General features: G+C 40.4%; 1 protein-coding gene across 1 annotated transcript; it reads right to left on the bottom strand.

Annotated features, from left to right (window-relative positions):
* Nucleotides 1-7,187: 7,187 nt before the first annotated feature.
* Nucleotides 7,188-12,465, bottom strand: LOC112436233 (receptor-type tyrosine-protein phosphatase C-like). Its single transcript, XM_076875743.1, has 13 exons — nt 12,425-12,465; nt 11,913-11,924; nt 11,414-11,680; nt 11,067-11,306; nt 10,859-10,978; nt 10,568-10,699; nt 10,312-10,458; nt 9,668-9,805; nt 9,294-9,514; nt 9,121-9,181; nt 8,887-8,998; nt 8,692-8,723; nt 7,188-7,576 (listed from the first exon to the last, which is right to left on the bottom strand). The coding sequence occupies exons 3-13, from the start codon at nt 11,415-11,417 to the stop codon at nt 7,527-7,529; spliced, it is 1,257 nt and encodes a 418-aa protein (XP_076731858.1). The 5' UTR covers nt 11,418-11,680; nt 11,913-11,924; nt 12,425-12,465; the 3' UTR covers nt 7,188-7,526.
* Between the last annotated feature and the right edge of the window lie 534 nt (nt 12,466-12,999).

Here is a 12,999-nt window from a genome sequence, read left to right as displayed (position 1 = left end):
CCTTCACATTAGGGATGCACCGATACCACTATCGGTATCGGTGCATCCCTACTTCACATCATCGACAATGCCGAAAAGACTAATATCAGTACTGTGTTAATAAGTTTAGATCAAGAAAAGTAATTTGATAGTGTTAGTTGATTTGAAGTATTGAAAAAAATTGGTTTTAATGATCAACCTACAGCCAGAATCAAGGTGAATGGTAGCCTGACGGACAGAATTCAGCTACATAGAGGTACAAAACAGGGCTGTGTCCTGTCACCAATTCTTTTTGCTACACATGCCGAGCCACAGCAGTGCAGCAACATCCAAATCAACTTTTCCAATTCTGATGCAACTACTCCATACCTTCGAACACTTATCAGGCTATAAAATGAATGTATCCAAAACACAAATTCTATCATTCAAATACACACCTTCTCAAAAGATTAGAGATGAATATAAACTAAAGTGGCACTTGAACACCATGAAATATTCTTGGGCGTAACCTTGACAGAATCATTATCCGCTATGTTTGAGACAAACTACAATCAGGTGGAGGGTAACATAAAAAAAGACCTAGAACGGTGGTCAACAGTACCTACAAATTTCTACTCTAGAATCCAAATAATAAAGATAAACGTTCTCCCAAGATTGCTGTACATGTTTCAATCACTCCCACGTCCTAGACCTCAAAGTAAATTTGAAATATGGGACAAAATGATCTCAAGGTTTATATGGGATGGGAAGAAGCCAAGAAGAAGGTTAACAACGTTGCAACTCCCGAAGTGTAAGGGAGGGATGGCTTTGGGAAAACTTTTACGCAGCTCAGTTTAGACCTCTTGTTTGTTGGTGTAGACCAGAATATGAGGCACGGTGGAAGGAAACTGAGAAAGAAATTGAGGGAAAATAAATTCTAATTTTTATCTTTGACATACAACTAATGACCTCTTATAAAAGTAGAATGAATCAAATTGTGGAATTCACATTAGACATATGGCACACAGTAAGAGAAAAACCTCAGTTAAAAGAACAAATATTTTTGCTGAGATGGTTCAGACACGATAAAAAATTTAAGCCGGGACAATTGGACCAAACATTGAAACATTACAGCAGTTTAATGTAAAATGGAACATTAATGAGTTTCCAACAACTAAAAAATAAATACAAATTGGAAAATAGAGATTTTTTTTAGATACTTGCAAGTAAGGGACTATTGTGCAAAGCAAATAGAGACCGACTGGTTTTGAAAACCATTGGGTGTAATTGGACTAGTAAATAACTGCTATGAACAAAAACGATTCAAAGCAATTTCCACCTTCTACAGATCATTAGAAGAAGATACACAGGATACAACATTTTACCTTAAAAAGAAATGGGAAGCTGAACTGACCATAACTATAACAGAGAAGGGATGCGTTAGTATCTGTGAAATACAACACAGCACAACGAATTCGCCCTTTTTTAAGATGGCGCCGGTGAGGTCGGCTGCCGTCACGACTGCTCCGACCACTTTTTCTTTGTCTTTGTTTTTTAAGTTAGTTTTCAGCGTTTCTAAATCGGCAAAATCATCATTGGGTACATTAGGTATGACAGTGACACTCTTGTTTCTATTGGTATACAATGTACTCACAATTCGAAGTTTTTAACTCCGGATCCGAGCTGGCCGAGTGAGATCTCGAGGGAGAACAAAGGGAAGCGGCGGCGGCCTAGAGGGAAGCGAGCCGGCGTCAGGAACAGGCTGAGAGCTCGTGCACACCGCACACCTCTGCCTAGCATCCTGCTCGCCAACGTCCAGTCACTGGAGAACAAGCTTGACGACCTCAGGGCCAGGATAAAGTTCCAGAGAGACATTCGGGACTGCAATCTCCTCTGCTTCACCGAGACATGGCTGAACCCAGCGGTGCCGGACCACGCCATCCAGCCGGCCGGGTTCTTCTCGGTTCACCACATGGACAGGACACGGGACTCGGGGAAGTCAAGGGGAGGCGGTGTGTGTTTAATGGTGAACAACAACTGGTGCAACAGTGCGAACGTTGTTCCTCTCACACGCTCCTGCACACCAAATCTGGAACTACTGTCCATCATGTGTCGTCCTTTTTATCTACCTCGGGAATTTACATCGGTCATTGTAAGTGCCGTTTATATTCCACCACAAGCGGACACGGTCACCGCCTTATGCGAGCTGCATGAGGCACTCACACAGCACCAGACACAACACCGGGACGCTGCGCTTATTGTGACGGGGGACTTTAATAGCGCCAACCTCAAACGCGCAGCGCCGAACTTTTATCAACACATCTCCTGCCCCACCAGGGGTGAAAGGACACTGGACCACTGCTACACTACGGTCAAGGACGGCTACAAGGCACAATCCCGCCCCCCGTTTGGCAAATCTGATCACGCCGCCATCTTCCTCATGCCAAAATACAAACAAAGGCTGAAACAGGAAGTTCCGGTTCAGAGGAAGGTCGCGCGCTGGACGGATCAATCGGTGGCCGCGTTACAGGACGCACTCGATGACGCAGACTGGGGCATGTTCAGAAACAGCTCCGACGATGACGTCAACGTGTTTACGGAAGCGGTTGTGGGATTCATCGGGAAACTAGCGGATGATACCGATGATATCATGGTCCTGTCACATCAACACCGTGGTGAAAAAGGCCCGACAGCGTCTCTACCACCTCAGACGCTTGAGAGACTTCCAACTGCCCTCCAAGGTGCTCAGGAACTTTTACTCCTGCACCATAGAGAGCATCCTGACGGGAAACATCTTAACCTGGTTCGGGAACAGCACCATGCAGGACAGACGAGCTCTACAGAGGGTTGTGCGGTCAGCTGAGCGCACCATCCGCTCCGAGCTCCCTGACCTGCACTCAATCTACAGCAGGCGGTGCTGGACCAAGGCCAGGAAGATGGTGAAGGACCTCAGCCATCCCAACAACAGACTGTTCTCTCTGCTGAGGTCAGGAAAGCAATTCCGCTCCCTGAAGACCAACACAGAGAGACTGAGGAGGAGCTTCTTCCCGCAGGCGATACGGTCTCTCAATCACACCACCACACAGTACTGACCCACACATATGGTTCTTACACACACACTGGACTTTCTGGACATTGTTTTTGCACAACACTGGTCACTATATTCTTCATTTCCGGTTAATACTTGTACAGCTGCTGTTATTGTGTATATATTTATTTATATTTAGATTTCTTCATACATTCTTATATAGTTCTATATTGTGTATTTTGTTGTACAGTTATTTTATTTTCAACTTTAATTTATATATTTTATCTTATTCCTTCCCAGTTAAATTTACCCTTCATTCTAATTTGTGTTGTACAGTTATTTCATTTTTAACCTTAATTTATATTTTATTCCTTCCTAGTTAAATTTACCCTTTTTAATTTTTCATATTTATTTCCTATCTTATTCATAGCCTTTTCCTTTTTTGTTTTCTTTAGGTCACGAGCAGTTGTCCAAGCATTTCACTACATATCGTACTGTGTATGACTGTGTACGTGACAAATAAAAATTTGAATTTGAATTTGGAGGGAATTTTGCTGGAAGAATGTGACGCGTTTTTTCATCACACCCAAAATTAAAAGTAAACAGATCTCAAGTCCACAGAAATGTTGGAGACTGTGGAGAAACAGAAGCTGATCACTCACATGTATTTTGGAAGTGCATAAAAATAAAAAGTATTGGGAAGACCTTAAAATGACCATGGATAATATTCTGGGTTATGCACTGCCAAACACCCCCAAGTGATGTACCGTGGAAACATACAGGAACTGGTGCAACAGGAGGAGGACATGTATCTAGTAAAAATAATTCTAGCTGCAACAAAGAAAGACAATCAATGAAAGGAAACAGAACAAGTTGGAGTCAGTTACAGAGCATTCACATCCTTTGATGCAATTGATGGAGTCGGTCCTTGCGACTGACCCCTGTAGTGTCCTTAACCAACTAAGAAATGTTATTTGCAACCATGTAGTGCCTAAAATTACACTGGTATACTCATTCAACTCAGCCATTCAATATTTGTTTTCTACTCTGAACACAAAAAAATCATAATTAATTGCATTATTTATTTTAACCACATTTGCACACAGAGGTTTTCCACAAATGACGATACTGTCACAGTAAGCCTGTTTCTGTGGTCAGCACTAAACTTTTAACAAACAGAAGATCACAACAACAAAAAAGGACATAAAGCAGGAATTCACAAGACAAAATGAAACGATTCAAATTAAAAAGATGCGCTTTTGTGCTTATAAGGTATAAAAATTGTAAAAACTAAAAATGTGATGAGCTGAAGAAGACTGAGAGAAACCACAGACAACTACGTGGGAGATAAGAAGCGATTTGTTGGGTAGGCGATACAGGAACTAATGTACACCTCTCTGCACCACAGTGTCATCAAACACAGGCTAAGGTGACTGAATTTAAAGCTTTAACCTTAAAGCCCGCCACCCGCGGCTAAAATCCTCTCAGAGACGAACGACTCAATAATGCAACAACAGCTGCAAATTTAAAAAGCAGCAGAGCCAGAAATGTGCGATAACTCTGTTTTCAATCTAGGACAGCGTCATCAGATGTCTCAGAACAAGAGAAATTAACTTCACCTTCACGACTTTCACCGTGAACAATATTTAAGAAAAGAACTATTATGATGTTTTATTAAAGGAGAGTAAAAGTCACTGCTTTTGTGGTTCATATCTGAGTTTTATGCAGGAAGAAAAGTTCTCTAACTCAGAATACAGAAAGTGAGTGAGTCAATTTATTTACGTACTTTAAAACAAATAAATTAGGTGTTTAAAAAAAGTTGTCTTTTATTTTTACCTTCAAACATTCAAACATCACTTTGTTTCAAATGATTGCATTTTATTAAAATAATGAATTTGCAACAACTTAAAGAAAACTTAAAGAAATAAAATATAAATGTACTCATTACATACCATAAATCTAAATATGCAGACAAACACCTTAAAATGTTATCATAGTCATCTCTTTCATTACTGCACCATTCAGCATCAGATCTGATATGAGCGTGAAAGAAATAATAAATGTACTCACAGCTCGCAGAAACAAGGATTTGTGCCCAGAAGAGCAGCGCTGCAAGACTGCACAGGTCTGCACTAGTGGAGAGGTTAAACTGCACAGGCATGCACAGAAAGATGTTCACACGTCGCAACAGAAGCTGCATTTCCTCTTAATATGAGTGTTTAAAAAAAGAAAACCACTTAATAAAAGGAAATTCACTCTGCGTTGTGGTTCTAATAGTTTTTCTTCCCTCTAAAACTCTTTAACCTTGAGGTTTGAGGTTTATAAACAAATCTTCGGTGCTCAGATAATCAGCTTTTAGCCTCAAATTAAGACAAAGCAAAAGGTTTTGTGTTGGACTTTAGCTCTGACCAGTAAACTTGTACTTTAAAAAACAAACAAACTAGTCTTTTTTTTTTTTTAATTTGTCAGAGTTCAAAAGAGTAAATTTTGCTTTTCACTCTACAAATCACTTTCTTTATTTTGAAAGTCCAGTGGTATTCATATCATATGCTATATGCGTAGCAGGTTAATTAATTACATTTACAGAGAGAGGTTTTCAACCCGCCCATGCCAAAGCGCATAGATCAACTGTGCATATGCTAAAAGCTGATTGGCTGACAAGTGGAACAGAGCAGGGAAGGCAGTGGCAAACAGAGATCACCAGATTGGATGAAACGTAACAACTATGTACAAGATGGATATATTTTGAATGTATTTATTTGTATATCTTTAAATATATTATTATATAGTGACAACAAAATTGGGTCATAAGGAGGAATCCTGGAACCAGACAAACCAGTGACTAAGTGACCAGTGACATGCTTTTTATTTGTTTTTGTTTCTAATGTCTCTGTAAAGCACTTTGAATCACCTTGTTGTTGAATTGTGCTATACAAATAAACTCGCCTTGCCTAATCTGTCTAAATCAGAGGTAACTGTTGTGGAAACCATTTACAGCTGATCATTAACATCTTTGCAGAATGAGGTAGGATCAGGGCTGGACCAGTAATCTGGCATACTGGCTGTTTTCCTGGTCGTCCGACTCACTTTTGAGTGACTGGATTGCCCAATCAAATCTCTTAACGCCGCTGGCCCCTCCCCTGCCTTTGCTCACGCAGCTTGTAGAAAAACTTTATTGTGGAAGAAGGAGTGAAAAGGTGGAGCCGGAAAGCTGAAAGAAAACAATAAAAAGAAACTAATAATGAGCCAAGTTAACCGACATAACTGCCGGGCTGCAGCACTGTGAACAGCAACAAAAGCAACACCTAGTAACCAGGCCTCACAGTCACTGCTGCTAGCACCAGCTGTGGGGAAGTGAGGAAGAGACAGAGGAAGGTATTCCACCTTCCTCTGTCTCTTCCTCACATAGTAAGAAAATCGATGGAGGGACCCAATTAGCAGTGCTGTGTGATACCTATGCTTTTATCTTATAAAGTTATGTAGGGGAGAATAGTTTGTCATAACACAACAGAGAGAGACAATCATCAACCCGACTCACTGCATGTTGTTAGCAGGAACCCACAGAGAAGCCACAGTGGAGAACATGCAAACTCCGGGCGACCGTGGCTCAGGGGGTTGGGAATCGCATCTGTAACCGGAAGGTTGCCGGTTCGATCCCTGGGCTCTCTGTCCTGGTCGTTGTGTCCTTGGGCAAGACACTTTACCCTACTTGCCTACTGGTGAGGGGCCGATGGCGCGATATGGCAGCCTGGCTTCTGTCAGTCTGCCCCAGGGCAGCTGTGGCTACAACTGTAGCTGCCTCCACCAGTGTGTGAATGAATAGTGGCATTATAAAGCGCTTTGGGTGCCTTGAAAAGCGCTGTATAAATCCATTATTATTATTACTCCACATATAACTGTGGATCCAGACTGTGGATTAGTTAGCTGGGTGTGGGACTTCAGTAAATCTAAACATGTGGAGATGATAACATTAAATTATGCACAGCCATGTCCTGTTTTTTAAACAGATGTTTGTTTTAAATGTAAGAATAATAATTTTTGTATTGGCTAAAAAAAGAAGAGGCTTGCTAATTTTCACATGCAAAATCTTTGAGCTTCATTTCCACTGATCTGCTGGCAACAGGAGACCTGCTACTATGTAAACCACACTTTTCTTTTATTTATTTTTTGGTCAATTTGTTAATATTCTTGATACATTTAACAGTATTTAAATCAAATTTTCTGCAGGCATACAAATGTGTGAAAGACACATGAACAAAAACTAAAAGCATCAATTCACCTGCTGATGGATACGTATCGATCAGCTGTAACTGGGAACGTTACAGCTGCTAATTTGTGTTTTTAATTTTTTAAATATATTTTTCAGAGTGCCATGCTATGTGAACAATTAGGAAAATGAACAGTAAGATTAAATTGGAGCTCTTAAGTTAATGCAGCAAAATACTTTTTTTCTTTTACTGCTGGAATAGAAACAAAAAACATACCAAACAATAAAGAGTTAACGGTGACTGACTGTGCTGCTCCATAATGTCTTTTTTGATCAGTGAGCTTCTTTGTGACGCCATCCAGGAGGTTGTCGGTTCTCATAAACTATGACAAGAAACAGGAAATAACAATAAAGGGCTGCGAACGCTGTTATAGCACAATAATCTGAGGCGCTTGGAAAGAAAGGCGACTAAACCTCTTTAAGAGTCTTGATAACATCTCACCCTCAGCTGAGAAGCTTCTTTAGCTCTAAGAGCAACTGGTGGTGACTCCCAGATTTAAGCTCTGTTGGAAGTGTCCTTAAGAGGGTCGTTGACCCACTATTGATCATCTGCCCAATCACATGAGCCAAGGTGTGAAAATGGGTGTGGCTCATCATCGCCCAAGGTTTCAGGTGAACCCATTGTGAGACCTTGCCCACCGATCATGTGACTTACTGAAGTCAAATGACCCGAGATGTGAGTGTGCATTAAGGCGTTAACGCACTCACACCTACAGGCTGTGGGTCAATTGTGTTCAGTGTTTTTATTGTAATAATTATTCAGATTTTTATTCATCTCAGTCCTTGTAAATACCCGTGTAATTCATTATTATCAGGATGCCTTAAAAACTCATAAAAGCCGTTGGTTGATCCAAAATACTGACAGGGATTTGAAAGAGAGAGCATTTCTCCCCCGAATTGGCTTCTTTCATCGGCTCCCTGTGAAATCCACAATTAAATTTAAAATCCTTCTTATAAGGTGTAAGGAACAACCAGGCCCCATTTTACCTTAAAGGCCTCACAGTGCTGTTTTCCCTTTACTTGTTGTTCCTAGAGTATTTAAAAGTAGAATGGGAGGCAGAGCCTTCAGTTTTCAGGCCCCTCTTCTGTGGAACCAGCTTCCAGTTTGGATTCAGGAGACAGACACTATCTCTACTTTCAAGATTAGGCTTCAAACTTTCCTTTTTGCTAAAGCATATAGTTAGGGCTGGACCAGGTGACCCTGAATCCTCCCTTAGTTATGCTGCAATATGTTTATACTGAGTGTTTCTTCTTCACTCACTAAATATCACTCTGCATGTAATCATTAGTCATTATTAACCTCTGGCTCTCTTCCACAGTGTGTCTTTGTCCTGTCGTCCTCTCCTCACATTAAAGGTCCTGGAGGTAACTGTTCTCAGCACTTTGTGAATAAAATCTAACTGAATGGTAACAGCCACTAAATGTTTGCTTTACTCACTTGCTTCAAGTTCCATGTCGTCATTCACGTCACTGTGGAGGAAAGATAAGGATTATGTTTATAATAGATGCATCACTGTGCCTCTGCTCTACAGTAAACATAAATTAATGATGACATTAGCCTTTACTAGAAATGAAAAATAAAGTGGAACAAAGTGAAAGTCAGACGTGTAGAAAAAGCACTCGTGGACTTTACTTTGTGGACGTTCTGAACTTCTGAATGTAGAACTTGTAGGTGATAAAAAGAAAAGCCAGAACAATGACGATGAAGAGGAAGACACGAAACCCAATAACAGCTTTGTTGTTGTCTGTGAAATAATATTAAAAATTACATTTACGTGAAAGACAACATTTGTAGAAACATGTGTGCTTAAAATGAGACGAAGCATTTATGTCAGTAAACTGTATCATTAATGAAAACAGGACGTACACAAAGTGCTGATTTCACTTATTTGAGGGATGCTCTCATAGTGTCCGTTGTGAGCCGTCACCTTTAAAGACAGAATGTCAGTTCACTGTGAATTACAACATTCAGGAGTCTAAAATAATATTTATAAGCATAATATCTTCTTTATTAAACCAAAAATGTTGGATTTAACAAACCTTCACTTTGTAGCTCGTAGAGTAGCTCAGATCTTTGAATTCGACTTCACATCGTGTACAACTCTGCTTCTCCTTCTTTGTCACTTCCTTATCATCAGCTGTATTTAGACGTATTATATATTTTCCCTCAGGTCCGTTGAATGTAGAGGGTCTGTGCCAGCTCACTTTGATCGTATTATGTTCGTGAACGTGTAATTTCAGCTCAGTGACTGCAGCAGGTTCTGTAAGAGAAATTTAAAGGAAGCCATATTTAAAGTAAAAAACTGACAGACCTGCGACCCTTTGCTGCGTTTCCTTCCTGTTTATCTTCACTGCTCAAATATCCAGTGAGAAATAAATTCTAACATTATGTAATAAAAAGTTTGATTACTTACTTCCAACCTTAGTTTGCAGTTTAACGTCACCCCCAGTGGAAACTTGAATCTCGTTGTATTTGGCTCGGACTCGACAGGTATAACCAGTAAATGGATTTAATCCAGTAATAACACACGTTCTTCCATCAGGACTTGTGGCTGTAACATAATTTCCATGAACCATGTGAAGTGTTATAGATTTAAATCAACATCATCATGTTAAGAAACTGTAAATGACAAATGTCAGGTTAAAGTTTCACAAACACATCAGCTGGTAGTTCTGTCAGCTGATCCATAAACTGGCACAAACCTGTTTCACTTACAGTCTGTTCCTGCTGACATGAAGCACTGATGCTACAAGCTTCTCATAGAAACTACGTACATGTCAGAAAAGCAACAGACTGACAAACTGTTTGTTGCTTTTTATAAAGACAATTACATTTCAAACATCAGATGTTACCTTCAAACAGCTCAAAGCTTCTCATCATTTCTTCTGTGTGAAAAAGTGAACTCGACTCTGATGTTTCAGCGTTTATTCTGTTTTATATTTGCTATTTATTTTAATAACTGTGTATTTATTCACACCCAGTCAGAGGTTTGGTTTTTCACCTGCAGTCAAAGCATCATGAACATAAACACATAAGAGGAGAAGCCGTCTCACTCACCTTTACCTGTCTGACCATCACAACTGCAGTCATAAGAAAGCTCATGAAGGAGGGGAAGGACCTGTTGACAGTTCTTACTGGTTGTTTTCCAGCTGAGCTCAATGGAAGTACTGGTTAAATCCTTCTTTATGTTGGCTATTGTAAGATCTGTTGGAACAAAGTAAACATCAGTAACAGTGAACAGCGTTTCCTTTGCTTCAAACTGTGTGAGAATAAAAGCTTTTATTTTGATGAGCTAAAGGAAATATAAACTCACCACAATCAACCCTGACGTGGACAGATGGAGTCGTCTTATTTATGCTGATGCTGTTCTGTAAGATCAGACCAGTACAGCTGTAGTCTGTGAACGGCTCCAGCTCAGACAGTTTCACATCAGCTTTGTTATTTTCTGAGGAGACACAAAGATGACGTCATTGTTGCTCCTCAGTGTGTGAACATTCATCCTTTGGGTTTAGATTCAAACGTGAACACATTCAAAGAAATAAATCTGAACAGATTCACAGAGAGCACAGAGCTCGTGTCTCTAACTCGTAAAGTTTCCTTTTACCTGAACAGGTGTAACTAACTGAGAGGTTTTTACACTTTGGTAAATCAGGTAATGTTGTGGTAATTTCTGCAGGAAGTCCAGTGGGTTTAATCTGCTGTATTTCACTGGAATTTAAGAAATCTGTGGAAAAAATGAATGAAGACAAACATGATTAAATGAGGTGTAAATGTTTGAATCTCAGAGCAGACGTGGACTCGTTCGTACGTACCAACACTGATGCTTTTGGTGAAGCTAAAGGAAGAGCCTCTGCACTCTCCTGGAGTAAAGGTTACAGTCAAATCTGAGCAAATGTCCTCGTTAGCAGGTCTGACACAGAAAGTCTTCTCATCATTTCTACATCGTACAACTGAACGGTTATTTGGTGTTGATATTGAAGAGCTGATGTCCCAGTCACTTCCATAACAAACATATCCGGGGATGCAGCTGGTTTCATTAACGTCTCTTTCACCTGAATTAAACAAGTGATGCACAAATGTGTCAGTTTATAAAAGATTCATTTGTTAAGTTAAAAGAAGATGGATGTAAAACACAAATATATGAATTAATTGAACTCACTCATTGGATCTGTTCTAAATTTATTTTTCGTAGAGCGACAGAATATTTCTTTTCCAGCATCATTAATAAATGAAACATTAAGACTGTAATCAGTGCACGGCTTCAGGTGTCCAGTTTTCCCCACTGGGATTTGATTCAACTGATCAGCTTGGATTATCTTTCCAGTCTGTGGTCGGCCTTCTTCAGAAACAGTCAGTGTGTAGTTACCATGGGGGTTTATTTCAATCTGCAAGCCAGACGTGTTGTTGTTTGTGACATTGTAAGAACCTGCAAAATGTTTGTCAGTAAGAATCAGTCAGTTACACTTTTTATCTCAGATAGTTTCTTCATTCTGATGTTGACCGTGATCAACATCATGGTGAAGATGAAAATACATTTTCTATAATCAGTGTAAAAATACTTTCATTGTGATTCAGAGTAAATTTAGAGAGAAATGCTGAGCAGCAACAACAGTGTTTGAAAACATTCAATAAAACTGATCTTTTAAACTGATACTCACACTGTGGAGAGGCTGAGAGGACACATTTCAATGAGATCAGAAAAGAAGAAAACAAATCATTAGTATATGATTATAATTATGCAATGAAAGTACCAGAAACACCTCAGAGCACCTTACAGCTGCTGGTACCTCAGAGGTGTTGGTGATCTCTGCTTTTTCTGTTACCTGTTTCTTGCAGGTAGGTGGAGCTGACCCAATTATAGATGCAGCACACCTGAGAAGGCCCAGTGTATATAAAGACACCTTGACTGAACCAGCTGACGCTCTTGCGCTCTCTGTCTGGCACCCGTCTTGTTCATTTGGAAGTTTCAGTTATGGCTGTTATGGTTTTTAAATTGTGTTTAAGTTGCTTTACCTTATTTTCATTAAATATGTCTTACAGCCTTTAAAAACCTGTGTGTGGTCTCCCACTTGCTTGTCACTTCCTATGAGCCGGGTTGTGACACTGTACACTATATGTGAATTCAACAATCTTATCACAGTCCTGTACGATAAAAACAGAAACGTCCAACCTTTGGTCGTAGCTGCCACTGTGGTGGAGGGCGGAGTGGCTGGAGGTAGGGATGGGTACCGGTATCTGACATAAACGGTAGTAACCAGACCGAAAAGCAGCGCACATTTCGGTGCTTTTTTTTTTTCCTGAGATGTCACACACTTTGGATTCTAGCCAATCATTTTACCTTTGCAAGCGTAGTAGGCGGGCCCAGGTACGTACGTTCTTTTAGAGCAGAGCTACAGATTAAAAATGCCCAAGGCGAAGCGGTCAAAGTCTGGCTGTACTTCACAGCAAAAGATGCAAACTCAGCAGCAACAAGTGCTTTAAGCTGATACTGTGATACTGTCAAAGGAGGTAACACCTCGAATCCGGTGAAACACCTGGCGACGCATAGCGTTTTTTTAAAAGCCGAGAAATGTGGCGTATTTGATAGCTTGCTGCGAGACCTCACACCGAGCACATCTACTGCGGGTGTGATGCCTGTTATCGGACCCGGAGTTAGCAACATCCCCCAAAAACCCGAAGAGGAGAGTCCTGGCCCCTAGCCCTGCCAGTGTAGCAGAAATGATGAGGATGATGATGCAGCAGCAG

Source organism: Maylandia zebra, linkage group LG17 (assembly GCF_041146795.1).
Source record: "Maylandia zebra isolate NMK-2024a linkage group LG17, Mzebra_GT3a, whole genome shotgun sequence".
Taxonomy (NCBI): Eukaryota; Metazoa; Chordata; class Actinopteri; order Cichliformes; family Cichlidae; genus Maylandia; species Maylandia zebra.
Note: the sequence above shows the minus strand (reverse complement) of the source record. Positions and strands in the feature narration are given on the sequence as shown.

Excerpts from the sequence above, each read along its gene's own strand:
- LOC112436233 (XM_076875743.1), bottom strand. Across the intron at positions 8,999-9,120 it reads AAGTGAAATCAGCACTTTGT|ACAACAACAAAGCTGTTATT; the intron begins GTACGTCCTGTT and ends ATTATTTCACAG. Across the intron at positions 8,724-8,886 it reads AAGTTCAGAACGTCCACAAA|TGACGTGAATGACGACATGG; the intron begins GTAAAGTCCACG and ends TTTCCTCCACAG.